Source organism: Taeniopygia guttata, chromosome 27, assembly GCF_048771995.1.
Source record: "Taeniopygia guttata chromosome 27, bTaeGut7.mat, whole genome shotgun sequence".
Lineage (NCBI taxonomy): Eukaryota > Metazoa > Chordata > Aves > Passeriformes > Estrildidae > Taeniopygia > Taeniopygia guttata.
Window position 1 is genome coordinate 3455108 of NC_133052.1, and position 25986 is coordinate 3481093.

General features: G+C 64.9%; 3 protein-coding genes across 9 annotated transcripts; all 3 read left to right on the forward strand.

The window, feature by feature from the left end:
• Window positions 1-297: 297 nt before the first annotated feature.
• Window positions 298-11372, forward strand: ARHGAP27 (Rho GTPase activating protein 27). 2 transcript variants are annotated; one of them, XM_030256020.4, is made up of 15 exons: window positions 298-1228; window positions 4263-4688; window positions 5930-6145; window positions 6476-6586; window positions 6679-6746; window positions 6843-6930; window positions 8026-8130; window positions 8445-8543; window positions 8615-8705; window positions 9122-9241; window positions 9642-9740; window positions 10023-10100; window positions 10241-10375; window positions 10631-10736; window positions 10846-11372. In XM_030256020.4, the coding sequence occupies exons 1-15, from the start codon at window positions 545-547 to the stop codon at window positions 11021-11023; spliced, it is 2604 nt and encodes an 867-aa protein (XP_030111880.4). In that variant the 5' UTR covers window positions 298-544; the 3' UTR covers window positions 11024-11372. The 2 variants fall into 2 exon arrangements, with proteins under 2 accessions (XP_030111880.4, XP_030111881.4); XM_030256021.4 differs by lacking the exon at window positions 298-1228 and adding an exon at window positions 1932-2829.
• An 859-nt stretch (window positions 11373-12231) lies between these two features.
• On the forward strand, window positions 12232-16503 carry TMEM98 (transmembrane protein 98). 2 transcript variants are annotated; one of them, XM_072919178.1, is made up of 7 exons: window positions 12232-12303; window positions 14073-14252; window positions 14699-14830; window positions 15069-15102; window positions 15200-15315; window positions 15724-15783; window positions 16246-16503. In XM_072919178.1, the coding sequence occupies exons 2-7, from the start codon at window positions 14122-14124 to the stop codon at window positions 16451-16453; spliced, it is 681 nt and encodes a 226-aa protein (XP_072775279.1). In that variant the 5' UTR covers window positions 12232-12303; window positions 14073-14121; the 3' UTR covers window positions 16454-16503. The 2 variants fall into 2 exon arrangements, with proteins under 2 accessions (XP_072775279.1, XP_030112264.4); XM_030256404.4 differs by lacking the exon at window positions 12232-12303 and having other exon boundaries at window positions 14035-14252.
• Window positions 16504-17698: 1195 nt separating this feature from the next.
• Window positions 17699-25983, forward strand: GRN (granulin precursor). Of its 5 annotated transcripts, none has more exons than XM_072919206.1 (15): window positions 17699-17825; window positions 19535-19638; window positions 19719-19793; window positions 19892-19976; window positions 20064-20167; window positions 20250-20397; window positions 20476-20582; window positions 21140-21254; window positions 21335-21432; window positions 22015-22266; window positions 22957-23208; window positions 23900-24151; window positions 24866-25117; window positions 25478-25741; window positions 25813-25983. In XM_072919206.1, exons 1-15 carry the CDS (start codon window positions 17714-17716, stop codon window positions 25909-25911), a joined length of 2319 nt encoding a protein of 772 aa, XP_072775307.1. In that variant the 5' UTR covers window positions 17699-17713; the 3' UTR covers window positions 25912-25983. The 5 variants fall into 5 exon arrangements, with proteins under 5 accessions (XP_072775307.1, XP_072775310.1, XP_072775308.1 ...); XM_072919207.1 differs by having other exon boundaries at window positions 17730-17844; XM_072919208.1 differs by lacking the exon at window positions 17699-17825 and adding an exon at window positions 17871-17939.
• The last annotated feature ends 3 nt before the right edge of the window (window positions 25984-25986 follow it).

Below are 25986 nucleotides of genomic sequence, written 5' to 3' on the forward strand. Positions count from 1 at the left end.
CAGCAGCGGGGCTGGGCCCTTCCTGCGGCAGGAACCTCCCGAGGAGCCGTTTCCTCGTCGGGCGGCAGCGGGTCCGCTCCGCCACCATCCCCGGCCGCCCGCCGAGGGGACAGGACGCGGAGCTTCAGCTGGGGCCGGGCATTCACCCCGCCGGAGCCCGGCCCCGTCTCTCATCGAGGCGGCGGCGGAAACCGGGCGGGTCGGGACCGGCCCGGCGCGGGCACGAGCGGCACCGGGGGCGCGCTCCCGCCCCGGCGGCGGCCGCAGGTGAGAGCGGAGCTCGGGCACCGCGGGTTTGGGGAGAGGGGGCGCAACGCCTTGGGACTCGCTGGCTTTGGGGTGTCGGGCATGGTGGCAAGGATGTGACCCCAGGGTGTTCCAGCAGGTTCGGGCGGTTTGCGAAAAAACCGCCGCGTAGTGCTGCAGCTCAGCGGGGACCCCGAGGGAGCTGAGCTGGGGGATTCTCGGTCCAGCAGAGGTTGGGCGCTGCCCTCACCCTTCCCCTGCCCCGTGTCCCGCAGGCGGAGGGAGGTGCGGGGAGGCCATGGAGGCGGCGGAACCGGCGGAGGAGGCGCTGGTGCTGGTGGAGTACGGCTTCGAGTACCGCGCCAAGGACGGCACCTTGGTGTCCATCAAACCCAACGAGCGCTATGTCCTGCTCAAACGCACCAACCCGCACTGGTGGCACGTCCGCAGGAGCGGGGACGCGCGGCCCTTCTACATCCCAGCCCAGTACGTCAAGGAGCTGCCGCCCATCGCCGCCCCAGCCCCGCTGGACCCCCCACCATCGGGACATGCTGCGACAGAACCGGCCGCGCTCGTCCCTCAGCCCCCGCCAGCCTACGAGTATCGGTTCATCGGCGCCGTCGAGCCGGGGGAGCCGGCAGGAGGGTGCCCGGTGCCCAGGAGGGACTCGGTGCCCAGGAGGGACTCGGTGCCCAGGAGGGACTCGGTGCCCAGGAGGGACTCGCCACCATCACTCAGCTCTTTTCGGGTCCTCCCGGAGCTGACCCCGCGCCCCGCTGAGCCTGTGAGACCTTCGCACTCCCTGGATGACCTGGCGCGGGTGACACCAGCACCTCGCAGTGCCACTGCTGCCATGGGGGCACGGGGGGACTCCCCAGGACACGCTCGGCCGCTCGGGAAGAGCCGCTCCGAGACCCTCTGCGCCTCCGGCAAGGACAGGGACGTGGCCAGGAGGTGGCCGGGAGCCGGCCCTGCGGTTCAGGTACGGTGACATCCCCAGTGATGTCCCCAAAAGCTCCGCTGGAGGCGGGGGGGTGGTGTATTTAACGGGTGGGGGTGTTGAGCCTCTCCCCCTCGGCTGATTCAGTGGCCGTGTTCCCCCACCGTGGTTCTGTGACCCCCAGCACAGAGAGGTGACACCCCGGCACCGCAGCCACTGCTGGGACCCCCCAAGTCTCCCCACCAAGATGACCCCATAGGACAAACCTACAGGTGGCCCCACCTGTAGAATTAACCATTTAGGAGGTGTGAGGGACCCCCTCACACAGGGACCCCCCCGCACACCCTCCCGCCTGGCCCCCACCCTCATGGGCACCCCTGGGCTCTCTCAGCCCCCTATTCTGCAGAACCCCGTGGTCTCTGGAGCGGCCTCGACGTCACCCAGAGGGGTTTTGTAGTGATCTCAGGTTCCCGGAGAGTTCTGGGATGAGAGGAGACAGAAAGGGTTAACAGGGAAGCGCGGCAGCTCCTCCCTGCCGGGGCGGGAGCCTCACCTGGGCGCAGCACCCATTGACCGAGGTGGGTGCTGGGTGCACCCCGGCACAGGCCAGCGCCCCGACACCCCAAACCAACCAGTAAGTAGCAAAGGGCTCTGCCCAGCACCCCCTGGGCTGCACCTCCCCTAGGGGGGCACCCAAGGGTGGGGGTCCCCGCCGGTCATTCACCTGCCACCAACGTGGGCCGGGGTGAGACAGTGCCGGCAGAGGGGTGGGTCCCACGACCTTGTCCACCCCCCACTTGTCCCCGAGCACCTCACTTCGGAGTAACCCCGGGTACCTGGAGCACCCAAGCCTGGGTGTCCCCCACTTCAAGGGTGGCTGGAGGGATTGTGCCACCTGGGGGAGTTGCTGGAGGAAATGGGGTATTTGTGGTAGGGGGCTGTGCTTTACACCGCATTTCCCACCCCATTTTCACCTCATTTTTACCCCATTTTATACCTTGTGCTCTCAGCTGTGCCTTTTGCACACCCAAAGCCACTGAGCCACCCTGGGGGTGACCCAGCATTGTCCCCAACCCCAGTGCCACCACGGGGGCATTCCCCTTCCCTGCCCAAATCCAACCAGTGCTAATACCATCCAGCATCAGGCATGGCAGGACCATGGTGTCCTCAGTCCTGCCACCATCTGCACTCCATGGGATGGGATGGGATGATCCCAGTGTTGTGGGGACACAGCAGCTCCAGATCAGCTTCCATTTGAGGAGTGTGACACCAGATGGGCCACCCAAAATCATCCCAGTGCAATTCCTGCTCAGCATCATGCTGGAGCAATTCCTACTCGGTTGGTTGACCTTGGCTTTGCCAGAGCGAGTGGCAGGTTGTGGGCTATGGGTGACAACAACCCCAAGAGAAGCCAGTTCCGCCCTGGGCGTCTCTTCCGCTCCCCGAGCTCTGGCAGGAAGCGCGGTGGGTGCAGGGCCCGGCTCGGGCACCGGCGGTGTCACCGGAGCCTCGTGGTGTCCCCACGGCTGTCCCCACCCTGGTGCCCTCAGTGCTGCCCCGCTGTCACCGCGATGGGTGACCGGGCACCGGGGGGCCCGCGGCGGGCCCGGAGCAGGGCGCTGCAGCTGCTGCACTTGGGGAAGGTAGGCAGCACCCAAGGGTGCTCCCAGCCGGGGGACAGGGGGGTGTTTTGGGGTCACCCCTTGCCAGGCTCCCCCTCGGGTTTCCCTGGGATGCCACAAGGCGCATCCCAAAGCGGGGAGGGGCACCCAGCCCCCCCCAGGGGTGAGAAACCCCCAGGGATGCACCCATAGGAGAGAGAGAGGTGCTGGGGGGGGCTCTGTGCCAGGGGTGCTCCATTGCCACCCCCATGTCCTTTGTCCCCAGGAGGAGGGCAGACCCCCCGGTAGTTTCTGGCCCTGCTCACCAGGGTGGGGGGGTCGTGGGGTAATGGGGGGAGGATGAGGGATGTCATCAAGCTGCTGTCCCACTCTGATCCAGGGTGTCCCCAAGGACAGTGCACCTACTGTCACCTCCCTCGGGGTGATGGGCAGGGCTGCAGTTGGGACCTTTGTCCCCACAGCCATTAGTGAGAAAGTCAGGCTGTAAAGCTGGGGAGATCAAAGGGTGATGGTGGGAGGGGTGGGGGTCCCCACTGGCAGCACCCTCCTGGTCCCAGGGGACACATCCCCCTACACCAGGCATCCCCACGAGTGGGGCCAGCCAGGCTGGTGCTGGGGATGCTATTTTGGGATGTGGTGATGGGACTGTCTGGTTCAGCATCCGGCTCTGGGCAGGAGGCCGGGGCTGTGGGTGCTGGAAATGTCCCAGGGTGCAGGCGGTGAGGGTGCTGGGGTGCAAGCGTGGGTGAGATGGGTGCGAGTTTTGGGGTGCTGGGAGGTGGGAGAAGAGGCTGGGGGTGCAGGGGATGAGCAGGTTGGAAGTGTTGGGAGGGCAGATTTCAGTGCAGAGGTTGTGGGGGTTCATGGTTTGGATGTCAGAGCTGTGGGTGCTGCACAGAGCAGGGGATGCAGGTACCAGTGATGCAGGTGTGGATGATGCAGGGGATGCAGGTACCAGTGATGCAGGTGTGGATGATGCAGGGGATGCAGGTGTGAATGAGTGAGTAGCAGGGACACAGGTGTTGATGATGTGGCTGACATGGGTACCTGTGATGGAGGTGCTGATGTAGGTGCTGATGATGCAGTGACACAGGTACCAGTGGTGCAGGTGCTGCTGCAGGTGCTGCACACAGTGGGTCATGCAGGTGCCAGTGACATGGTGCTGGTTGTGAGGGTACTGCCAGCAGCAGGTGACACAGGCAGCAGTGACACAAGTGCTGGCCCTGGGGACTTTGATGTCCCTCCATGTGCTCATCCCTGTGCCAGTGGGTGCTCCCTGCCCCACTCTGGGTGCTGTGAGTGCCCCTCTCCACCTCCTGGCATCCCATCACTGGCACCTCCTGCCCCACACTTTTGGGGGCCCAGCTCCAACTCCTCGGTGCCTCACCATCGGCCACCGGGACACCACAGTGGGGACATCCCAGCTCAGTAGTGACACATCCGTGTTCCCCCAGGCGCGCAAGGAGTCAGAGGAGACACCTGATCCCATCTACCTCAACATCCAGGAGCTGCGGGGAGAGGCCGCCGCCAGCTCGGCCCCAGAGGAACCCGTTGGCTCCGTGTCGGACTGGGAAACCCACACGGACACGGCCAGTGGACATTTGTTTTATTATAACCCGGTGACGGGTGAGACCACGTGGGATTGTCCCTTGGGGCAGGCGGCCGATGGAGTGAGTCCCGCCGCCTCTCCCGCCTCCTCGCTCGCACACAGCCCGGAGCTTCCCGAGTGGGAACAGCACGTGGATCAAGGAAGCGGACAGACTTTTTTCTATAATTCGGTGACAGGTGAGACGTCGTGGGACCCCCCCACTGCAGGAGGCACAGGCAGCCCCCGGGAGATGCACCCTGGGGCGACGCGGTACGGGCCCATGGAGCAGAGGGTGAGCACCCGGCGTGGCGTGGGGATGGGACTGGGGAGGGGCAGAGACAGGGATGGGGTTGGAGATGGGAATGGGATTGGAGACAGGGATGGGGTTGGAGATAGGAATGGAATTGGAGACAGGAATGGGATTGGAAACAGGGATGGAGTTGGAGATGGGAATGGGATTGGAGATAGGGATGGGATTGGAGACGGGAATGGGATTGGAGACGGGGATGGGATTGGAGACAGGAATGGGATTGGAGTCAGGAATGGGATTGGAGATGGGGATGGGGTTGGAGACAGGGATGGGGTTGGAGACAGGGATGGGATTGGAGACGGGGATGGGATTGGAGATGGGGATGGGATTGGAGACAGGGATGGGGTTGGAGTCAGGGATGGGATTGGAGACAGGAATGGGATTGGAGACAGGAATGGGATTGGAGATGGGGATGGGATTGGAGACAGGAATGGGATTGGAGACAGGGATGGGATTGGAGACGGGGATGGGATTGGAGACGGGGATGGGATTGGAGTCAGGAATGGGATTGGAGACAGGAATGGGATTGGAGATGGGGATGGGATTGGAGTTTGGGATGGGATTGGAGACAGGGATGGGATTTGAGATGGGGATGGGATTGGAGACAGGGATGGGATTGGAGACGGGGATGGGATTGGAGATGAAAATGGGATGGGATGAAAACGGAGACAGAGGCAGAGACTGGGATTGAGAAACATGTGGGAGATGAAATGGAGATGGAGATAGAAACAGATGGAGACAGATGAGAATGGAGATGACAACTGAAGATGGACATGAGTATGGGTTCAGGGGTGTAGGAAAGGGTGAGAATGCAGATGGAAACAGGGATGGGATGAAAATGGAGGCAGAGCTGAAGATTGAGAAAGGATGGGAGATGAAATTGAGATGAATATGGAAACAAAGATGGAGATGGGAACAGATACAGGGATGTAGAAAGAGGGGAATTGAGATGGAGACAGGGCTGGGATGGAGATGGAGACAGGGATGAAGGTGGAGATGGGAGACAGAGCTGGGAATGAAGATGAAGGTGCAGATGAAGATGGACAAGGAATGGATACTGGGATCGAGTTCGAGACAGAAATGGGAATGGAGATGGAGACAGGAATTGAGATGGAGATGGGAATGGGGATGATGGAGATGGGGCTGCCCCCACCTGGGCAAGCAACCCAGAGATGCAGATCTCTTGGTTGGGCACAACATCTTGAACTTTCTCTTTTCTCCAGCCACCCACTCCAGAAACTGATTATCCTGACCTGTCTCCAGATGAGCTGGAGTGTTATCCTGAGGAAGACTATTCACCCATGGGCTCCTATGATCAGGGGGCCTCTCTCTGCCTGTCCCCGAGGCACCCCGAGGAGCTGGGCTCACCCCCGGGCTGGTATGGGCATGGCCACCCCGAGGGAATCATGTTCTACCCCGAGCACTTCGCCCCTGACACGGTACGGGATAGGGATGGGGACAGGGATTGGGACAGGGTTGAGGATGGGGATGGGGTCTGGGAAAGGGACAGGAGCTGGAAGAGGGATGAACACAGGGATGGGGACAGGGATGGGGACAGGGATGGGTTATGGACAAGGGCAGGGACAGCAGTGGGGATGGAAACAGGATCAGGGACAGGGAAAGATGCAGACTGGGGTGACTGCCAGGGATAAACATCCTCACAAACCCACAGAGCAGGGGCCGCAGGGGCTCTAGGGTGCTATGGGTGCACAGCACAGCCCTGTCCTGCCAGGGGCACCTCGGGCATCACCTGCCCCCTCCCTGCCCAGGTGCCATCGGGTGGCCACCACGAGCGGGCCAGCAGCAGCTCCAGCCAGGACAGCGGGCTCTTCCCCTGGCACGGCGCCGCGTCACCGGCGCTGGGCAGCAAGGAGGAGAAGGTGAGCACCCAGAGAGGGGCACCCAGCCTGCCCTCACCCCATCACCAGGGAGAGCAAGGGGAAACTTTGACACCCCCACCCTCACTTTCCAGTTTAAAAGCCTTGAAAAAGCCGGGGTGCTCAACAGGACCAAGACGGTGGACAGAGGGAAGCGGCTCCGGTAAGAACGTCCCGGTGTCCCGTGCCTCTGGAGACAGGAGTCCAGCAGGGGGAAGGGGTTGTGCTATCCCTGTGTGAGCCCTGCTTCCCTCCCCAGGAAGAACTGGAGCTCCTCCTGGACAGTGCTGGAAGGGGGAATCCTCACCTTCTTCAAGGACTCCAAGCACTCAGCTGCCAGTGCCCTGGTAAGAGCCCCCATGGCCTTGGGGCAGGGCAGCACCCATGGGACAGAGTCAGCACCCATGGGACTGGGCAGGAACTCACAGGATGTGGCCAATATGTGTAGGATAGGGGTAGCACCCACAGGGAACATGGCACTGACCTCACCTCTGGGGTGGGAGTTCAGGACTCTGTCTAGGGGGTGCAGAGGCTATTTGGGGAGGGGGACCATGGCCAACACCCTCAGAATGGAGCCAGCATCCTTAGGACAGGGCAAGGACCCACAGGATGGGGTCGAAGCTGCAGGATGGGACCACCTCCCATAGGTTGAGGCCAATATTCAGGGGACAGGGCCAGCATCCACAAAATAGAACCCCTGACATTGTTGGGGGGAATCAGCACTTGAAGGATGGGACCAGGACCCCCTGCACAGGGACATGTCCCCTCACCCCCCAGCACACCCGCACTCCTGCAGTGTTGGAGGCCCCAGAGCTGGCAGGAGCTCCCCCCCGGCTCCTCCTCCCTCCCTGCAGTGCCCCGCGGCTGCCGCCGGATGCAGAAGTTGCCGCGGGTCTTGCAACACCCTGTGGTGACAGCGACTGGGGTGGGGGGGTGAAGACAGGGGACCCACAGCTGGGGAGACAGTGCTGGCCCCACCTCGGGGGTTCAGGGCTCTGTCTGGGGGTGCAGAGGCTCTTGGGGCAGGGGGACAGTGGCACCCCGAAAAGCAGGGCATGGGAAGAAGCGCTGGGTCTGATGCTCTCCCCCTGCAAACTTCCCCTCTTTGGGGGCAGCCACCCTCTCCCTTCCTGCAGTGTTGCTGAAAGGGACTGCAAAGCTGGAGCCCCCCCGGGATCCCTGGAGAGGGCTGGGAATGTCTCTTGAGGTGATGGCAGCCCTAGGACCTGGCTGTGTCCCCAGGCTGGTGGCCATCACCCTTGCCCCACCATAGCAGTCCCATGTCCTAGTCCTGCAGAGACCATAGAAGGGGACAGAGGGGTCCCACCGAGGATATCTGGCAAACTTGCCTTTCTGGAGGAGGGCAACCCACACCCCCAGCAGAATCCCAGTGTCCCTGTCCCCTCTGGGCAGGTGCCACCCTCAACCCCTTGTCCCCACAGAGGCACCCCAGCACCCTGACCACCCCCGAGCACACGGTGAAGCTGCACGGGGCCACCCTCACCTGGGCCGGCAGAGACAAATCCAGCAAGAAGAATGTCCTGGAGGTGAGCAGGTGACAGCAGGAGGGACACTGGTCACACCTCAGGGTCCACAAGTGGCCCACAGGGCAATGCCACACCTGCCCGGTTCATCCCAGCAGGGGATGGAAGTGGGGACGTGCCAGGGTGGGAGTGCAGGGACTGGCACTGCCGGTCACTGTCCTGTTCTGATGGGCACGGAGAGGCCACCAAGGGACATCCTGGCTCCCAGAGGGGCTTTGCACAGGGAGGAGCCGCTCCAGCCGCATCCTGGTTCCCAAATCCGGGTGGTTGGGGCTGCCCCGTGCCCTTCCCCTGATTTTTGCCGGTTGCTCCGGCAGCTGAGGACGCGGGAGGGTTCGGAATTCCTGATCCAGCATGACTCGGAGCAGATCATCACCGCCTGGCACAGGGCCATCACCGACAGCATCGGCCGGAGGGTGAGCAGAGCCCCCGACACCCCTCGGCCGCACCGGGGCCGGGCCCGGCGTCTCACGGTGCCCCTCCGTAGGGCTCCGACATCCCCGGAGAGGAGGAGACCGAAATTCGGGCTGAATTCGGCTCCCGGGAGAAGCTGGGGGGCGGCGAGGAGCGGAGGGCAGGTGAGCCCCGGTACCCGGGATGGGCACGGGGGTCCCGGTAAAACCACCCTGCGGTACCCGGGATGGGCACGGGGGTCCCGGTAAAAACCACCCTGCGGTACCCGGGATGGGCACGGGGGTCCCGGTAAAACCACCCTGCGGTACCCGGGATGGGCACCCCGGTAAAAACCACCCTGCGGTACCCGAGATGGGCACGGGGGTCCCGGTAAAAGCACCCTGCGGTACCCGGGATGGGCACGGGGGTACCGATAAAACCACCCTGCGGTACCCGGGATGGGCACGGGGGTCCCGGCAAAACCACCCTGCGGTACCCGGGATGGGCACGGGGATCCCGGTAAAAACCACCGGGCGGGACCGGCCGGGAGCACCGGCGGAGCCCCCCCGGGTGCCGCTGACCTGCCCCGTGTCCCCGGCAGCGGCCGGGCAGGGCACGGGCAGTGGCGAGAGTGACACCAGCCGGGTCCGGAACAAGCTCCGCAAGTTCCTGCAGAGGCGGCCGACGCTGCAGTCCCTGCGGGAGCGGGGCTACATCAAGGGTGGGTGTGGGGTGCAGGATCCGGGGGGTCTGGATGGGGTTGGATCAAGGATACGTGATGGGATGAGGGTAAATCCAGAGTGGGAGGGGGTGTCGGGATAGGGCCTGTTGAGGATGGGTGCTGGAGTGGGGCTGAGCCCCTCTGGAGGGGACAGCCAGGGATGGAGCTGGGACAGCCAGGGATGGAGCTGGGACACTGGGTTGAATGACCAAGCTCAAGCCTGACCCAATATCTTGGTGGCTAGAGGTGATGGGACATGCCTGAGCCCATCACCTCCAGCCACCCTGGTGGGAAACTCCTATGGGAACAAGTCCCTCTGTCCCCAGCCCTGTCCCCTTGGTGTCCCCAGCCCTGTCCCCTGGTGTCCCCAGCCATGCTCATGTCCCCACTGTGTTCCTAGACCAGGTTTTTGGCTGCTCGCTGCTGGCACTGTGTGAGCGGGAGCGAGGGACGGTGCCACGCTTTGTCCTGCAGTGCATCTGGACCGTGGAGAGGAGAGGTACAGGGGACAGGGACAGCCAGGGACATCAGCATAGGGACACGGGGACAACTCCAGTACAGCCTACGTGGGACATTTGGGTTTTCCTTGGAAAAGGAAAACAGCTATGTGGGCACTGATACAGCTGTACTGGTCACTGTCACCATGTGCCACCTGGCTGTGGGTATCCTCCAGGGGACAGCAGGGACACATGGGGACCCAGAGTTCCCTCAAGAGTACCTAATGTCCCACAGCAGCATGGATTGTTTAACTGGTAGCTCTTCCCCGTCTCCATCTGCCCAGGTCTGGACATTGATGGGCTGTACCGGGTCAGTGGCAACCTGGCCACCATCCAGAAACTGCGCTACAAGGTGGAGCACGGTACGGCCACCCGTGGTGACAGTGGGGGACAACGGGGTATCGTCCCCTTCAGGGGCAGAGGGACAGGGGAGGGGGCAGATAGGGACCACCCACCCATCCCTGGAGCTCTGGACACAGCTGAGATGCTGCTCCACCCCCAGATGAGCAGCTGGACCTGGATGACGGGCGCTGGGAGGACATCCACGTTGTCACCGGGGCACTGAAACTCTTCCTGCGGGAGCTGCCAGAGCCACTCGTCCCCTTCAGCCACTTTGACAAGTTCATCGCTGCCATCAGTGAGGGACAGGGGATGGGGTGGGATGGGGTGGGATGGAGAACTGGGATCAAATGGAGGTGGGAGGAGGAAGGATATAAGGATGGGGTTAGAGACAGGAATGAGATAGAAAAGGGACGGGAATGGAGACAGGGGCTGAGATGGGGGGATGATGGAGATGGGGATCAGGATGGGGACAAGGATGGGAATGGAGGTGGGGACAGGGATGCTGTGACTACTGGAGCCAGCACCCCACCATGCCCTCCCTCCCTGGCAGAGATCCAGGACCTGTCCCTGCGGGGCCACTGCATCCGGGACCTGGTGCTGTCCCTGCCACCCGCCCACCATGACACCATGAAGGTCCTTTTCCGCCACCTCTGCAGGTGACACCCCCTTGTTCCCTGAAACCCAACCCGGTGCAGGAAGGCAGAGCACTCTGAGGACAGCCCCGGGGTCAGGGCCATGCTGGTGACACGTCCCCTGTCCCCACAGGGTGGTGGAGCACAAGGAGGAGAACCGCATGTCGGTGCAGAGCGTCGCCATCGTCTTCGGCCCCACGCTGCTGCGGCCGGCCAGCGAGGAGGGCAACATGGCCATGCACATGGTCTTCCAGAACCAGGTGGTGGAGCACATCCTCAACCACTATGGATACATCTTCCCTGATGGATAAACCGTGCGGGGACGAGCCCGGCGGTGGGGACTTGATGGAGCAGTGTCTCCAAGAAGGACTTGGCCATGTGTCACCTCGGTGGTGGCTCAAGGGAGGGGCACCCCGGTGGCTCCTCCTTGGCCACCCCATCCCAGCAGGGCAGGATCCGGGGGGTCGAGCCCCCAGGGGGGTCCCCATGGTCAGTGGAGCCCTGCAGTGCCCCCCTGGAGCTGGAATTCCCAGGTGGAAGCAGGGAGGGTCCAGCGGGCAGTGCCCGCTGGGCGGTGGCACCGGCGGGCAGGGAGAGGCCGGGCAGTGCCATGGCTGCAGCCCTGCCCCCATCCCAAATAAAGAACCCGTGCAGACACAAGGGTGAGCTGCTGCTGGCGGGACAAGGGGACATCCCATGGTCGTGGGTGGCACAGCAGGGGCTCGGTGCTCCTTGATGAGGGGACCTGGGACACCATTCCTGGCTGGCATCACCAAGCACTGTGTCACCACCAATGTCACCACAGACAGCAAGATGTGATGAGAGCCACACGGCCATGGGACATGAGTTCCCATCACCCAGAGTCACCTCCTGGGGTGGGGACACTTTGGGTCATGACACAACCAGGACTGGATGGGATGCTAAAAGGATGGCACCGACGTGCTTTGGGACATAATGGGGACAATAAAGGGCATGGCAGGGACATGAGGAGGAGGTGTGGGGACATGGGACACATGTCCCTTGCTTTGAAACACAGCAAGGACAGCACATGGCAGCAGCTGGGGATGCAGGGATGACTGGGGTACAGAGGGGACACTTGGGGACACAGCAAGGACACTTTGGGGTGTGGTGGGGGGTGTGTGGGGGTATTATAGGGCCAAGCTGGGCTGTAGTGGGGACACTTTAGGGCAAGACAGAGACACTTTGGGGCGCAGTGGGGTCATTTTGGGGCACAAGGATTTTCAGGACACAAAGGAAAACCTCAGGAGTGCAGGGACGGGGGGTTGGGACACAATGGGGACAATTTGGGATGCAACTGGGACAGAAGGGGACACAGCTGGGGACAGGAAAGGAACTGTTTGGAACGCAGGGGGGGAATTTGGGGGCACAAGGGGATACCTTGAGAACTTTGGGAGGCGCAGGGGACCCTCGGGACGCTGCGGGGCGGGAGGGAGGCGGTGCCGGGGGCAGAGCCCGGTTGATCCCCGCTCCCTCCCCGCTCCCTCCCCGCTCCCATCCCGTTCCCTCCCCGCCCCCGGCCCCGCTCCGCGCCCCCCGCCCGGCTCCATCTTGTTCGCGGCCGCCGCTCCAGGTGCGGGGGTCCGGGAGGGATTGGGGGGACCCAGGGGGGTCGCAGGGTCCCACCGAGGGAGCTGGGAGGGGATCTCCTGCCCGGGACCCCCCCCAGCCACCCCCCAAATCCCCACGGGAGCCCAGGCGCTATAGGGGACCCGTGGGAGCGATTCTTCCCATAGAGCCGTGTCGGGCCCCCCCAGAGACCCCCATCGCGACCCTCAGGGCCGGGAGGGACCCCATCAGCCCCGTGCCCCCCCGGCAACTGGACACCCCCCAGCAGCAGCCCCCCACCCCAGAACCCCCCCAGCAGTGACCCCCCCCAGTCCCAGAATCCCCCCAAACCCTCCAGTAGTGACCCCCCAGTCCTAGAACCCGTCCAAACCTCCCAGTAGTGACCCCCCCCATCCCAGAACCCCCTGAAGCCCCCCAGCTGTGTCCCCCCATCCCAGAAACCCCCAAGATCCACAGCTGTGTCCCCCCATCCCAGAACCCCCCAAACTCCCCAGCAGTGACCCCCTCTCCCAGTGCCCCCCCAGACCCCCCTTTCCCCTTCCCACCTTCCCTGGTGTTCCTCAGGTAGGGTGTGACCCCCGCCCAGCCGGGACAGGGACACAGCTTGGGGCTGGGGGTGGTGCTGGGGACACTTTGGGGGGTTTGGGGACACCCCGGGGGCTGTGCCCTTCCCCCCTCCCTAGGACCAGGCACCAGGGGGTTACAGCAAAAGCAGCTTTGGCAGCCAAAATCCCTCTTAAGGCTTTAATCACAGTGAGAAAGTGTCAGAGGGGGGTGGGGGAGACACCCTGTCCCCCCCCCCAATGTCCCCAGCCCTGTGGGGTTGCAGGGACTACTGCAGCCAGGCTGGAAATTTAAGCCAAATCCCTAAACCTGGCTTAAAATTCAATGGGATTTAGGGGAGAAAGAAGAAAATGGTGAGGGGAGGGGGGAGGCAGTGGGGCCAGAGGGTTTTGGGGGCCCAGTGTGAGTCAGGGGGCGAAGGTCGGTGTGGCCGTGTTTGCACACCCAGCACGGAAGTGGCACCGTCCCCGCGTGTCCCCGTGTCCCGCCCGGCTGGAACAGGTAGGGAGGGCAGGGATGGAGCCCCCGGCCCGTGGGATGGGCACGGGGGTCCCCCCACAGGGTGGGAACCCCACAGGACTCCACCGGCTCCCCTGGGCCTGGTATTGCTGTGTCTGCTGCCCATGGGGACAGGGACACACGGGCCCTGCTACTGCAGCTGGGGTGGCTCAGATGTCCCCGTGGCCCAGCTGGGATCAGATTTGGGGGATCCCTGTGGAAAAGGGGCTCTGGAGGTCCCCATGTCCCCATAGGAATCAGAACTGGGGGCTCTGGGGGTCCCTGTGGGGCTGGGGGGCTCTGAGGCCCCATAGGGACAGGAACTCTGGGCTCCCTATAGGGATCAGTCTTTGGGGTCCCTGTGTCCTCATAGGGAAAGGCTCTGGAGGTCCCCATGTCCCCATAGGGACAGGGCTGTGAGTGTCCCCAGGAGGACACACTCTGGAGGTCCCCACACCCCCCTATGGCCCAGGCCTTGCTCTCCTGACCCCAGCCCCTGTCCCCATGGCCGTGGTGACAGGTTGAGGGCAGCAAATCCTGCTGCACCCCACACCCAGAGGCACCACATCCCCCAGGTGACACTGACCCTGGGGACAGGGATCCATCGGGGGGGTGACACCAAGTCCTGGCCGGGTGTTTGGAGGTGTGGGATGGAGAGGAGAATATTTGTGGGGTTCCAGTCTCCAATGTCCCTGTCACTGTATCCCCCAGCGTGCTGTGATGGCACCGGACGCCTGAGCCCCTCCGGTGGGGACGAGCCATGGAGACCGTTGTCATTGTGGCCATCGGGGTGCTGGCCACCATCTTCCTGGCGTCCTTCGTGGCACTGGTGGTGGTGTGCAGGCAGCGCTACTGTCACCCCAAGGACCTGCGCCACCACTACGACACCAAGTGAGTGACCCACGGGGGTGGCAGTGTCCCTGTCCCCACCAGGGGGGCACCTCAACCCCCATGGGCTGGGGACAGTGCTGGGGACATGTTCAGCATCATCAAGGAGACAATCTGGGGGACATGTCCATGGTAATCGGGGACGCATCCACCGTCATCAGGGAGACAGAGATGGGGACAGAGATGGGGACAGAGATGGGGACACATCAGCCATCATCAAAGGGATGAAGCTGGGGACATGTCCAACATCATCCAGGGATTAAAGATGGGGACACAGCCACTGTGACCAGGGGGATGATGCAGGCGATGTCCAGCATCATCAGAGGGAAGATGCCTCCATCACCAGGGGGACAAAGATGGGGACACATCCACCAGCATCAGGGCCACTGGGGCTCTGGGGCAGCCCAAGGAGGTGGCCCTTGGTGGGATGTCCCCCATGTCTCTGACAGACCCATCGTGGACCTGATGGGGACCACGGAGACGCTGTCAGAGCCCTCGGAGCTGGAGCTGGATGACGTGGTCATCACCAACCCCCACATAGAGGCCATCCTGGAGAACGAGGACTGGGTCGAGGACGCCTCGTGAGTGTCCCCTGTGTCACTCCACTGCTGGGGACCCCTGTGCAGTGCCAGCCCCCCATCATGGGATGTAGGGGACAGATTTGGAGGTCACCAAGCCATGGGGATGGTCCTCAAGATGGTCTTGGGTGGGAATATCCCCACAGGTCTGGGGGACAAGGGATGGCAGAAGAGGGGAGACACAGGGGACAAGGACAGAGCAGGGGGGACACAGGTGGATTCACACCCTCTTTCTCCACAGGGGTCTGGTGTCTCACTGCATTGCCATCCTGAAGGTGAGTGAGGCCGTGGCACTGGTGGCAGTGGTGGCACTGGTGTTGATGGTGACACTGCTGGCGATGGTGGCACTGAATGGCCACCGCTGTACCCCAGATCTGTCACACACTGACGGAGAAGTTGGTGGCCATGACCATGGGCTCGGGCGCGCGCGTGAAGTCCCCGGCCAGCCTGGGTGACATCATCGTGGTGGCCAAGCGCATCAGCCCCAGGTGACAGGGGATGTTTGGGGGGGTCTCTTGGGTGGAGTCCTGTGGCTCTGGGGTGTCCCCAGGGATGGGGGAAAAAATTCCAGGGCTCTGGAGGGTCCCCAGAGATTTGGGACAGGGTGGGTCTGGAGGGGTCATGGGGGCTCTGGGGATGTCCCAGGGCTCTGGGAGGAGTCTGGGAGACCTGGGGACTCTGAAGGGAAACATGGGGACTTTAGGGGTGTCCAGGGACTCTGGGAGGCGTCCCAGGGTCCTGGGGTAATGTTGGGACTCTGGGAGGTGTCCTGGGCTTCAGGGGGCTCCTGGGGCTCTAGGGAGGTCGCAGGGCTCCAAGAGAGCTCTTGAGGCCTGGGATGGCTGTGCTGGAGGTGTCACCAGTGTCCCCTGGGGTTAACGCTGTCCCCACCTCAGAGTGGACGATGTGGTGAGATCCATGTACCCCCCGCTGGACCCCAAACTGCTGGATGCGAGGTGACAGTGGCGGGAAGGACAGGGACACTCCTGGGTGGGGGATACCTGTGGGTGGGGACACCCCTACATCCCATACCTCTGGGGACAAGCGCAGGTCACCCAGCAGGACAGGGAGGCCCGTTGGTCTGAGCAGATCCCAGAATATCCCAGGTTGGGAGGGACCCCAAGACTCATCCAATCCCACCCCAGACACCCCAAAATCCCACCCTGGGCATCCCTGGCAGCGCTGTCCAAACCCTCCTGGAGCTCTGGCAGCCTCGGGGCTGTGCCCATTCCCTGGGGAGCCTGGGCAGTGCCAGCACCTCTGGGGGAAGAACCTTTCCTGAGATCCATCCCAAACGCCCTGTGACACAAGCTCAGGCCATTCCCTGCGTCCCATCCCTGGTCACCAGAGGCAAGGCAGGAGGTGACGGGGAGGTGACAGGGAGGTGACAGGGAGGTGACAGCCCCGTGTCCCCGCAGGGCCGCGGCGTTGCTGCTGTCGGTCAGTCACCTGGTGCTGGTGACCCGCAGCGCCTGTCGCCAACCGGCCGCTCGCCACTGGGTCGAGCGGTCACTGGCGGCGGCCGAGGAGCACATGGCCGTGCTGCGCCAGGCCGCCATGGCCACCGAGCCCGAGCGGCCACCGGCCCCCAGCGAGCCGCCCCGCCAGGAGCAGTCGGCCATCTGACCCCAATAAAGGCCCTAAGTGCCCCCAGCCCCACATGGGCAGCTCTGGGATGGGCTGGTGCTCTGCTTTCTGCATGGAGAGGGGTCTGGGGAGGGAACGGGGGTGTTGAAGGGGAGGTTGGGGGTCTGTGGGGTCTGTACCCGGGGCAGGGCGGTCTGTGGGTCTGTACCCCGGGCAGGGCGGTCTGTGGGGTCGGTACCCCGGGCAGGGCGGTCTGTGGGTCCGTGTCCCGGGCAGGGCGGTCTGTGGGGTCTCTGGGTGTCCCCGTTTCCCGGGCAGGGCGGTCTGTGGGGTCTGTACCCCGAGCAGGGCGGTCTGTGGGGTCTGTACCCCGGGCAGGGCGGTCTGTGGGGTCTGTGGGGTCTGTACCCCGGGCAGGGCGGTCTGTGGGGTCTGTACCCCGGGCAGGGCGGTCTGTGGGGTCCGTGTCCCGGGCAGGGCGGTCTGTGGGGTCTCTGGGTGTCCCCGTTTCCCGGGCAGGGCGGTCTGTGGGGTCTGTACCCCGGGCACGGCGGTCTGTGGGTCTGTACCCCGGGCAGGGCGGTCTGTGGGGTCTGTGGGGTCTGTACCCCGGGCAGGGCGGTCTGTGGGGTCTGTACCCCGAGCAGGGCGGTCTGTGGGGTCGGTACCCCGGGCAGGGCGGTCTGTGGGGTCTCTGGGTGTCCCCGTGTCCCGGGCAGGGCGGTCTGTGGGGTCTGTACCCCAAGCAGGGCGGTCTGTGGGGTCTGTACCCCGGGCAGGGCGGTCTGTGGGGTCTGTACCCCGGGCAGGGCGGTCTGTGGGGTCGGTACCCCGGGCAGGGCGGTCTGTGGGGTCTCTGGGTGTCTGTGTGTCCCCGTTTCCCGAGCAGGGCGGTCTGTGGGGTCTCTGGGTGCCCCGTTTCCCGGGCAGGGCGGTCTGTGGGGTCGGTACCGCGAGCACGGCGGTCTGTGGGGTCGGTACCCCGGGCAGGGCGGTCTGTGGGGTCTGTACCTCGGGCAGGGCGGTCTGTGGGGTCGGTACCCCGGGCAGGGCGGTCTGTGGGGTCCGTACCCTGGGCAGGGCGGTCTGTGGGGTCTCTGGGTGTCCCCGTTTCCCGGGCAGGGCGGTCTGTGGGGTCTGTACCCCGCTCCCCTCCCGCTCCCTCAGGCCGAGCCCTCCCCGCTCCCGCCGCCCTCAGCCCCAGAGGGTCGGAGGGGGGGGGGGGGGTGGCACGTAACCTCCCGTCACGTGATAGGGTGAGGCGGCCGCTGTGCCCGCCCCCTCACCCCGGGCTGACCAATGGCAGCGCGGCGGGCGCGGCGGGCGGCCAATGGGAGGTGGGGGCGGGGCTTGCGGCCCGCGGTTGGGGGGGGCTTGCGGCCGGGACCGGGAGAGGGAACTGGGAGCGCTGGTGGGAACTGGGAGCGCTGGTGGGTACTGGGAGCGCTGGTGGGTACTGGGAGCGCTGGTGGGAACTGGGAGCGCTGGTGGGTACTGGGAGCGCTGGTGGGAACTGGGAGCGCTGGTGGGAACTGGGAGCGCTGGGACACACGGGCACAGCCGGGAGGTACTGGGAGCACTGGGAGCTGCCAGGAGGAACTGGGAGACTCGGGAGGAACTGGGAGTCACGGGGGCTACTGGGAGTCATACGGAAGACTGGGAGGTGCTGGGAGCTTTGGGAGGAAGGAACTGGGAGTCATGGGAGGAACTGGGATCCACCGGGAGGTCCTGGGAGTCATGGGAGAGCACTGGGGGTACTGGGAGCACTGGGGATACTGGGAGCACTGGGGATACTGGGAGCACTGGGGGTACGGTCCTGGGAGTCATAGGAGAGCACTGGGGTTACTGGGAGCACTGGGGATACTGGGAGCCCTGGGGGTACTGGGGGTACTGGGAGCACTGGGGTTACTGGGAGCACTGGGGTTACTGGGAGCACTGGGGGTACTGCGGTTACTGGGAGCACTGGGAGCACTGGGGGTACTGGGAGCCCTGGGGGTACTGGGAGCCCTGGGGATACTGGGAGCACTGGGGTTACTGGGAGCACTGGGAATACTGGGAGCCCTGGCTGGGGGTACTGGGAGTACTGGTAGCACTGGCGTTACTGGGAGCCCTGGGGTTACTGGGAGCACTGGGGGTACTGGGAGCACTGGGGTTACTGGGAGCACTGGGGTTACTGGGAGCACTGGGGATACTGGGAGCCCTGGGAATACTGGGAGCCCTGGCTGGGGGTACTGGGAGTACTGGTAGCACTGGCGTTACTGGGAGCCTTGGGGATACTGGGAGCACTGGGAGTACTGCGGTTACTGGGAGCACTGGGAGCACTGTGGTTACTGGGAACACTGGGGGTTACTGGGAGCCCTGGGGGTACTGGGAGCACTGGGGGTACTGGGAGCCCTGGGGGTACTGGGGGTCCTGCGGTTACTGGGAGCCCTGCGGTTACTGGGAGCCCTGGGGTTACTGGGAGCACTGGGGGTACTGGGAGCACTGGGGGTACTGGGAGCACTGGGGGTACTGCGGTTACTGGGAGCACTGGGAGCACTGGGAGCACTGGGGGTACTGTGGTTACTGGGAGCCCTGGGGATACTGGGAGCCCTGGGGGTACTGGGAGCACTGGGGATACTGGGAGCACTGGGGATACTGGGAGCACTGCGGTTACTGGGAGCACTGGGGTTACTGGGAGCACTGGGGGTACTGGGAGCCCTGGGGTTACTCGGAGCACTGGGGGTACTGGGAGCACTGGGGGTACTGCGGTTACTGGGAGCACTGCGGTTACTGGGAGCACTGGAAGCCCTGGCTCTGCTGCTGGGCGGTGTTGGGGGTCAGCCCAGCCCAGCCCTGCCCGGGGACAGCGGGGAAAGGGAAGTGAAAGTGAGAGTGACAGTGACAGTGATTGTGGGATGGGCACCGCAGGGAGATGTTATCGGGGCGCGGTTGGGGTGCCACACACCGCAGGGTGCCCCGCTCTCTGTGGGTGCCCCCCAGCACCCCGGGGTGGGGGAGCTGGCTGAAGGGGTGGGAGGTGGGGCTTTCCCAGCACATGGCTGAAAGAAGAAGTGAGAGCTGCCTGCCCACTCAGTGAGAAGGGAAACTGAGGCTGGGGGGTTCGGGGGGGTCCCGCAGGTGCCCCCAGAGCCATGAGGACCCTCCTGCTGCTGTGGGTAGCCCTGGCCAGCGCAGGGGCCCAGCTGCCCTGTCCCCAGGGGGGACCCTGCCCTGTCACCCCGGTGAGTGTGCGGGGTTTGGGGGGGTCGGGGGTCCTCCACAGGGGATGATAACCCCTCCTATGCCCCCCCTGCCCCCCCAGGCCCTGCCTGCCCGCAGTGACTCCATGGGGTGCCAGGACCGCTCATCCTGCCCCGCCAGCTGCCAGCTGCCAGAGGTGAGCCCCCTCCTCTGTGCCTCAGTTTCCCCCCATCCCTACCATTTGTGGGGCACTCCCTGACCCCCCTGCCCTCCCTCCTCCTTCTCTCTCCCCAGAGTGTCCCCTGCGCCGGGGGCCACCGCTGCTGTCCCCGAGGGTCCCGCTGCAGCGCTGACGGGGAGTCCTGTGTCACCGACCCGGGTACAGGGACACGGGGGGGTGGCTGGGGGTCAGGGTGAGCCTCAAGGGGACAGGATGGACACGTGGGTGCCTCACCTGTCTCTGCAGCCCCCCGTGCTGTCCCCTGTCCTGATGGCCAGTCCGAGTGTCCCGATGATGCCACGTGCTGTGTGACGAGCAGCGGCGCCTGGGGGTGCTGCCCCATGCCCCAGGTACGGGCTGTGGGGACACGGGGACGCTGAGGGGGGGACCTGGCACAGCCATCGCTGTGACGAGCACGGCTGGCACCCGCAGGCCTCGTGCTGTGCTGACAAGGTGCACTGTTGTCCCCACGCCACCATCTGCGACCTGGCCCGCGGGCGCTGCGTGTCCCCCGCCGGTGACACCGACGTCCCCCTGGGCACAGCCTTCCCCGCCTGGAAGCGCCAGCCCCCTGCCCCAGGTAAGGGCTGTGCCCTGGGGGTGCCCTCGCTGTGCCAGGCCCTCGATGGGACGCGGTGACACCGTGTGTCCCCCCCAGTGGCGCTGCGCCAGGTGCTGTGTCCCGATGGCCGCTCGGCGTGTCCCGACGGGGCCACCTGCTGCCAGCTGTCCCCAGAGCAGTACGGCTGCTGTCCCCTGCAGAACGTGAGTGTTGGCACAGCCCTGAGCACCCTGAGATGGGCAGCTGTGCCAAATCTGTGCCCAGCACCCCAAACCCACCACCCCCCACTGAACACCCCATGCCAGACACCAAATCCTGGCCATCCTCCACCAGGCACCCCAAGCCAGCCACCCCACACCCCAACACACACCACTCACCCCGTACCCATCCATGCAGGCATCCCATTCTGGACATCCCAGTTCCAAGCACCCCACGGTGATGCCAGGCACCCTATTTTGGGCAGCCTGTCCCAATCATCCCACACCAGACACACCTTGCTGGGCATCCTGTGGTGGACACTGGGCCCTGGGCACCCCAAGCTGTGCCATGTCCCCATACCAGCCACCCTGCACTGCCCCACGTGCTGTGCACACCCTGTCCTTGTCCCCAGGGTCCCTGTCACCCCATATCTCTCTCCCCAAGCTGTGTCCTGCAGTGATGGGCAGCACTGCTGTCCCAAGGACACCTCCACACCATGTCCCCTATGCTGTGCCCACTGTGCCCATCCTCGGGGCCCTTGTCATGCCGTGTCTCCCCCCAGGCCGTGTGCTGCGGTGACGGGCAGCACTGCTGTCCCCAGGGCACCACCTGTGACCTGATCCACTCCACCTGCACCTCCCTGGGGGGCTCTGCCTCCCTGGCAGCTCTGCCCACAGGTAAGACCCCCTCAGGGAGCAACCACCCCCTGTCGTGTCCCGGGGAGGGGACACCAGCCCTGACTGTCCCCTGTCCCCAGCTGGTGAGGTCAAGTGTGACGAGGAGACGAGCTGTCCCGATGGGAACACGTGCTGCAGGCTCAGCTCAGGGGCCTGGGGGTGCTGCCCCCTCGAGCAGGTACGGGGGTCCCCTGTGCCCCCAGGACACGCACATGTCCTCTGTCCCCCTGGGTGGGATGAGGGCACATGTCCTCTGTCCCCCTGGTGGGATGAGGGCAGCTGTCTTGCTCCACTGAGAAGGACAAGGGTGGGGGTTCCTCGAATTTGCCCAAGACCAGGTTTGATGTCCCCTGTCCACCCTTGGAGGGACAAGGATGGGGGTCCCCTGTGTCCCTCTGGGACTGGGAGATGTCCCCTGTCCCGCAGGAGGGCTCCCATTCCCTGATGTCCCACGGGGATGGGGGTGACACTGAGTCACTTTGACATTCCCCAGTCACACCCCCTGTGCTGACTGGAACCAGTTTGGGGCTCCAGTGGCAGGAACTGGAGAAAGGACATGAAGCCACCAGGATGCTCAGGGACCTTCCTGAGTCCCACTGAGGGGAGAGGTCAGGAGTGATGAGGGGGTCCCCATATCCCCCCCTCCTCACTGCTGGGGCAGGGAATGGGCAGGAGGGGACACAGTTGTCCCCTCTCCTGTGGAGCTGGCAGTCCCTGGGGAGGGTCCCATGTGCTCAGCCCCCCCTCTTTGCCCCCCCAGGCCGTCTGCTGCCCCGACCATGTGCACTGCTGCCCCCAGGGCTACACCTGCGACCCCGAGGGGGGCAGCTGCCTGCAGGATGGGGACACCCGCCGGCCCTGGCTGCGCAAGACCCCGGCGCTGCCCCGGGGGGGACAGGTGACACAGGTGACGTCGGAGGAGGTCAAATGTGATGAGAAGACGAGCTGTCCTGACGGGAGCACCTGCTGCCAGCTGAGCCTGGGCACCTGGGGGTGCTGCCCCTTCAAACAGGTGTGGGGGGCTCTGCCCATGGGGGTCCATGGCTGTGTGGGGTCGGGGCCCCAGGGGTGCACCCAGGGGAGCAGGGGGTCGCTGGGGTGTCCTTGGAGGGGGGACATGGCTCAAGGGACCCTGAGTAGAGCACCTGCCTGGCGACACGGGAACATTCACAGGGCACAGCGACCACCTGTCCCCTGAAGAGCCCCATGGGCTGGGGGTCTCCTATGCCCTGAGGGGACAAAGGCCAATGTTCCCTTTTCCCCAGGAAGGTCAAGGCCAGATGTCCCCCTTTGTTGCCTGAAGGATTAGGGCAGATGTCCCCGTCCCCTGGGCACAGTGAGGGCAGCTGTCCCTTGTCCTCCAGGGTGGGCTCCAAACCCCTCATGTCCCCATGGGACACAGGGCCACTTTGCTGCCCCCCAACCCCAGTCAGACCCCCTCTGCTAAGTGGGACCAGTTTGGGACTGCAGTGGCAGGAGGTGATGGAGGCACACAAGGCCACCAGGGTGCTCAGGGGCATCCATGCATCACGCAGAGGGGCAGAGGTATCACAAGGGGGTTCCCATATCTGCCCCCCTGGGTCCAGGGGGGACACAGAACAGGGCAGGGCAGGAACAGGCAGGAGGGCACTTGTCCCCTGGACGTCCCCAACTGTATTGCTGGGGGTCCCCTGTGCTCAGCCCCCCCTCTTTGCCCCCCCAGGCCGTCTGCTGCCCCGACCTCGTGCACTGCTGCCCCCAGGGCTACACCTGCGACCCCGAGGGGGGCAGCTGCCTGCAGTGGGGGGGCACCCGCCGGCCCTGGCTGCGCAAGACCCCGGCGCTGCCCCGGGGGGGACAGGTGACACAGGTGACATCGGAGGTTGTCATTTGTGATGAGGAGACGAGCTGTCCTGACGGGAGCACCTGCTGCCAGCTGAGCCTGGGCACCTGGGGGTGCTGCCCCTTCAAACAGGTGTGGGGGGCTCTGCCCATGGGGGTCCATGGCTGTGTGGGGTCGGGGCCCCAGGGGTGCACCCAGGGGAGCAGGGGGTCCCTGGGGTGTCCTTGGAGGGGGGACATGGCTCAAGGGACCCTGAGTAGAGCACCTGCCTGGCGACACGGGAACATTCACAGGGCACAGCGACCACCTGTCCCCTGAAGAGCCCCATGGGCTGGGGGTCTCCTATGCCCTGAGGGGACAAAGGCCAATGTTCCCTTTTCCCCAGGAAGGTCAAGGCCAGATGTCCCCCTTTGTTGCCTGAAGGATTAGGGCAGATGTCCCCTGTCCCCTGGGCACAGTGAGGGCAGCTGTCCCTTGTCCTCCAGGGTGGGCTCCAAACCCCTCATGTCCCCATGGGACACAGGGCCACTTTGCTGCCCCCCAACCCCAGTCAGACCCCCTCTGCTAAGTGGGACCAGTTTGGGACTCCAGTGGCAGGAGGTGATGGAGGCACACAAGGCCACCAGGGTGCTCAGGGACATCCATGCATCACGCAGAGGGGCAGAAGTATCACAAGGGGGTTCCCATATCTGCCCCCCTGGGTCCAGGGGGGACACAGAACAGGGCAGGGCAGGAACAGGCAGGAGGGCACTTGTCCCCTGGACGTCCCCAACTGTATTGCTGGGGGTCCCCTGTGCTCAGCCCCCCCTCTTTGCCCCCCCAGGCCGTCTGCTGCCCCGACCTCGTGCACTGCTGCCCCCAGGGCTACACCTGCGACCCTGAGGGGGGCAGCTGCCTGCAGGGGGGGGGCACCCGCCGGCCCTGGCTGCGCAAGACCCCGGCGCTGCCCCGGGGGGGACAGGTGACACAGGTGACGTCGGAGGAGGTCAAATGTGATGAGAAGACGAGCTGTCCTGACGGGAGCACCTGCTGCCGGCTGAGCCTGGGCACCTGGGGGTGCTGCCCCTTCAAACAGGTGTGGGGGGCTCTGCCCATGGGGGTCCATGGCTGTGTGGGGTCGGGGCCCCAGGGGTGCACCCAGGGGAGCAGGGGGTCCCTGGGGTGTCCTTGGAGGGGGGACATGGCTCAAGGGACCCTGAGTAGAGCACCTGCCTGGTGACACGGGAACATTCACAGGGCACAGCGACCACCTGTCCCCTGAAGAGCCCCATGGGCTGGGGGTCTCCTATGCCCTGAGGGGACAAAGGCCAGTGTTCCCTTTTCCCCAGGAAGGTCAAGGCTAGATGTCCCCCTTTGTTGCCTGAAGGATTAGGGCAGATGTCCCCTGTCCCCTGGGCACGGTGAGGGCAGCTGTCCCTTGTCCTCCAGGGTGGGCTCCAAACCCCTCATGTCCCCATGGGACACAGGGCCACTTTGTTCCCCCCCAACCCCAGTCAGACCCCCTCTGCTAAGTGGGACCAGTTTGGGACTGCAGTGGCAGGAGGTGATGGAGGCACACAAGGCCACCAGGGTGCTCAGGGGCATCCATGCATCACGCAGAGGGGCAGAAGTATCACAAGGGGGTTCCCATATCTGTCCCCCTCAAATTGGGGATGGAGCCAGGCTGGGTCCAGGGGGAACACAGAACAGGGCAGGGCAGGAACAGGCAGGAGGGCACTTGTCCCCTGGACGTCCCCAACTGTATTGCTGGGGGTCCCCTGTGCTCAGCCCCCCCTCTTTGCCCCCCCAGGCCGTCTGCTGCCCCGACCTCGTGCACTGCTGCCCCCAGGGCTACACCTGCGACCCCGAGGGGGGCAGCTGCCTGCAGGGGGGGCGCACCCGCCGGCCCTGGCTGCGCAAGACCCCGGCGCTGCCCCGGGGGGGACAGGTGACACAGGTGACATCGGAGGAGGTCAAATGTGATGAGAAGACGAGCTGTCCTGACGGGAGCACCTGCTGCCGGCTGAGCCTGGGCACCTGGGGGTGCTGCCCTCTCGAGCAGGTGTGGGGGAGTTCCTGGGGTTTGGGGACCTCAGGTGTGGGGTGGGGTGTTGTCCCAGGGAATGAGGATTAGGGAATGGAATGGAGGAGGGTTGGGACAGAGCGTGGCTGTGGGGATGGCCCTTTGGGGACAAGCAGGGCTGGGGGGGCAGACACATGGGACACTCCCACTTTTGTCACTGATACCCTCCATGGAGGCTCTGTGGGCACCTTGGGGACAGGGTTTGGCACAGTCCCTGGGTCTCTGCCAGGTGGACACCTGGGGACCTGGGTCCTTGCTGTACCTCTGTCCCTGGTGCCCGGAGCCCTGTGTCCCCCAGACACCCGTGTCCCCCCTCACCCCATCCTGTGTCCCCCCCAGGCCGTTTGCTGCGGGGACCACAAGCACTGCTGTCCCCGGGGCTACACCTGCAACGTGGCCACCGAGAGCTGTGAGAAGCTGCTGGCGCCCACCCCGCTCCTGCCAACCCCCTCAGCCCCCCGCCGGGCACCCCCCGTCCCGCTGCGAGCCGCTGGCATCCACCCGGGTGGCCTCGTGCCCTGCGGTGCCACTGGCTCCTGCCACGCGGGCCAGCGGTGCTGCCAGGCCCGGGGGGGCTCCTGGGGGTGCTGCCCCTTTGCCCAGGTGAGTGGGGGGACACCAGAGTGGGCTGGGGGTGGCATCACCCCCCCCCCTCACTCCGTCTCTCTCTGCAGGGCTCCTGCTGCTCCGACGGCCGCCACTGCTGCCCCGCGGGGTCCCGCTGCACCGGGGGGGGCTGGGGGTGCAGTCCCCAGCGCTGGGACCTGCTCTGATGGCACTGGGGACACCCCCACCACCACCACACCCCGAGTGCCACCACCCCAATAAACGGTTTCTAGGAGAAACTC

Coding starts and splice junctions, on each gene's coding strand:
- GRN (XM_072919206.1), top strand. CDS start 17,714: ATGGCAGCGCGGCGGGCGCGGCGGGCGGCCAATGGGAGGTGGGGGCGG. Junction 21,433..22,014: donor GGTGCTGCCCCCTCGAGCAG/GTACGGGGGTCC, acceptor TTGCCCCCCCAG/GCCGTCTGCTGCCCCGACCA. Junction 23,209..23,899: donor GGTGCTGCCCCTTCAAACAG/GTGTGGGGGGCT, acceptor TTGCCCCCCCAG/GCCGTCTGCTGCCCCGACCT.
- ARHGAP27 (XM_030256020.4), top strand. CDS start 545: ATGGAGGCGGCGGAACCGGCGGAGGAGGCGCTGGTGCTGGTGGAGTAC. Junction 1,229..4,262: donor GAGCCGGCCCTGCGGTTCAG/GTACGGTGACAT, acceptor GTGTTCCCCCAG/GCGCGCAAGGAGTCAGAGGA. Junction 8,706..9,121: donor CGGCGAGGAGCGGAGGGCAG/GTGAGCCCCGGT, acceptor TGTCCCCGGCAG/CGGCCGGGCAGGGCACGGGC.
- TMEM98 (XM_072919178.1), top strand. CDS start 14,122: ATGGAGACCGTTGTCATTGTGGCCATCGGGGTGCTGGCCACCATCTTC. Junction 14,253..14,698: donor CGCCACCACTACGACACCAA/GTGAGTGACCCA, acceptor TGTCTCTGACAG/ACCCATCGTGGACCTGATGG. Junction 15,103..15,199: donor ACTGCATTGCCATCCTGAAG/GTGAGTGAGGCC, acceptor GCTGTACCCCAG/ATCTGTCACACACTGACGGA.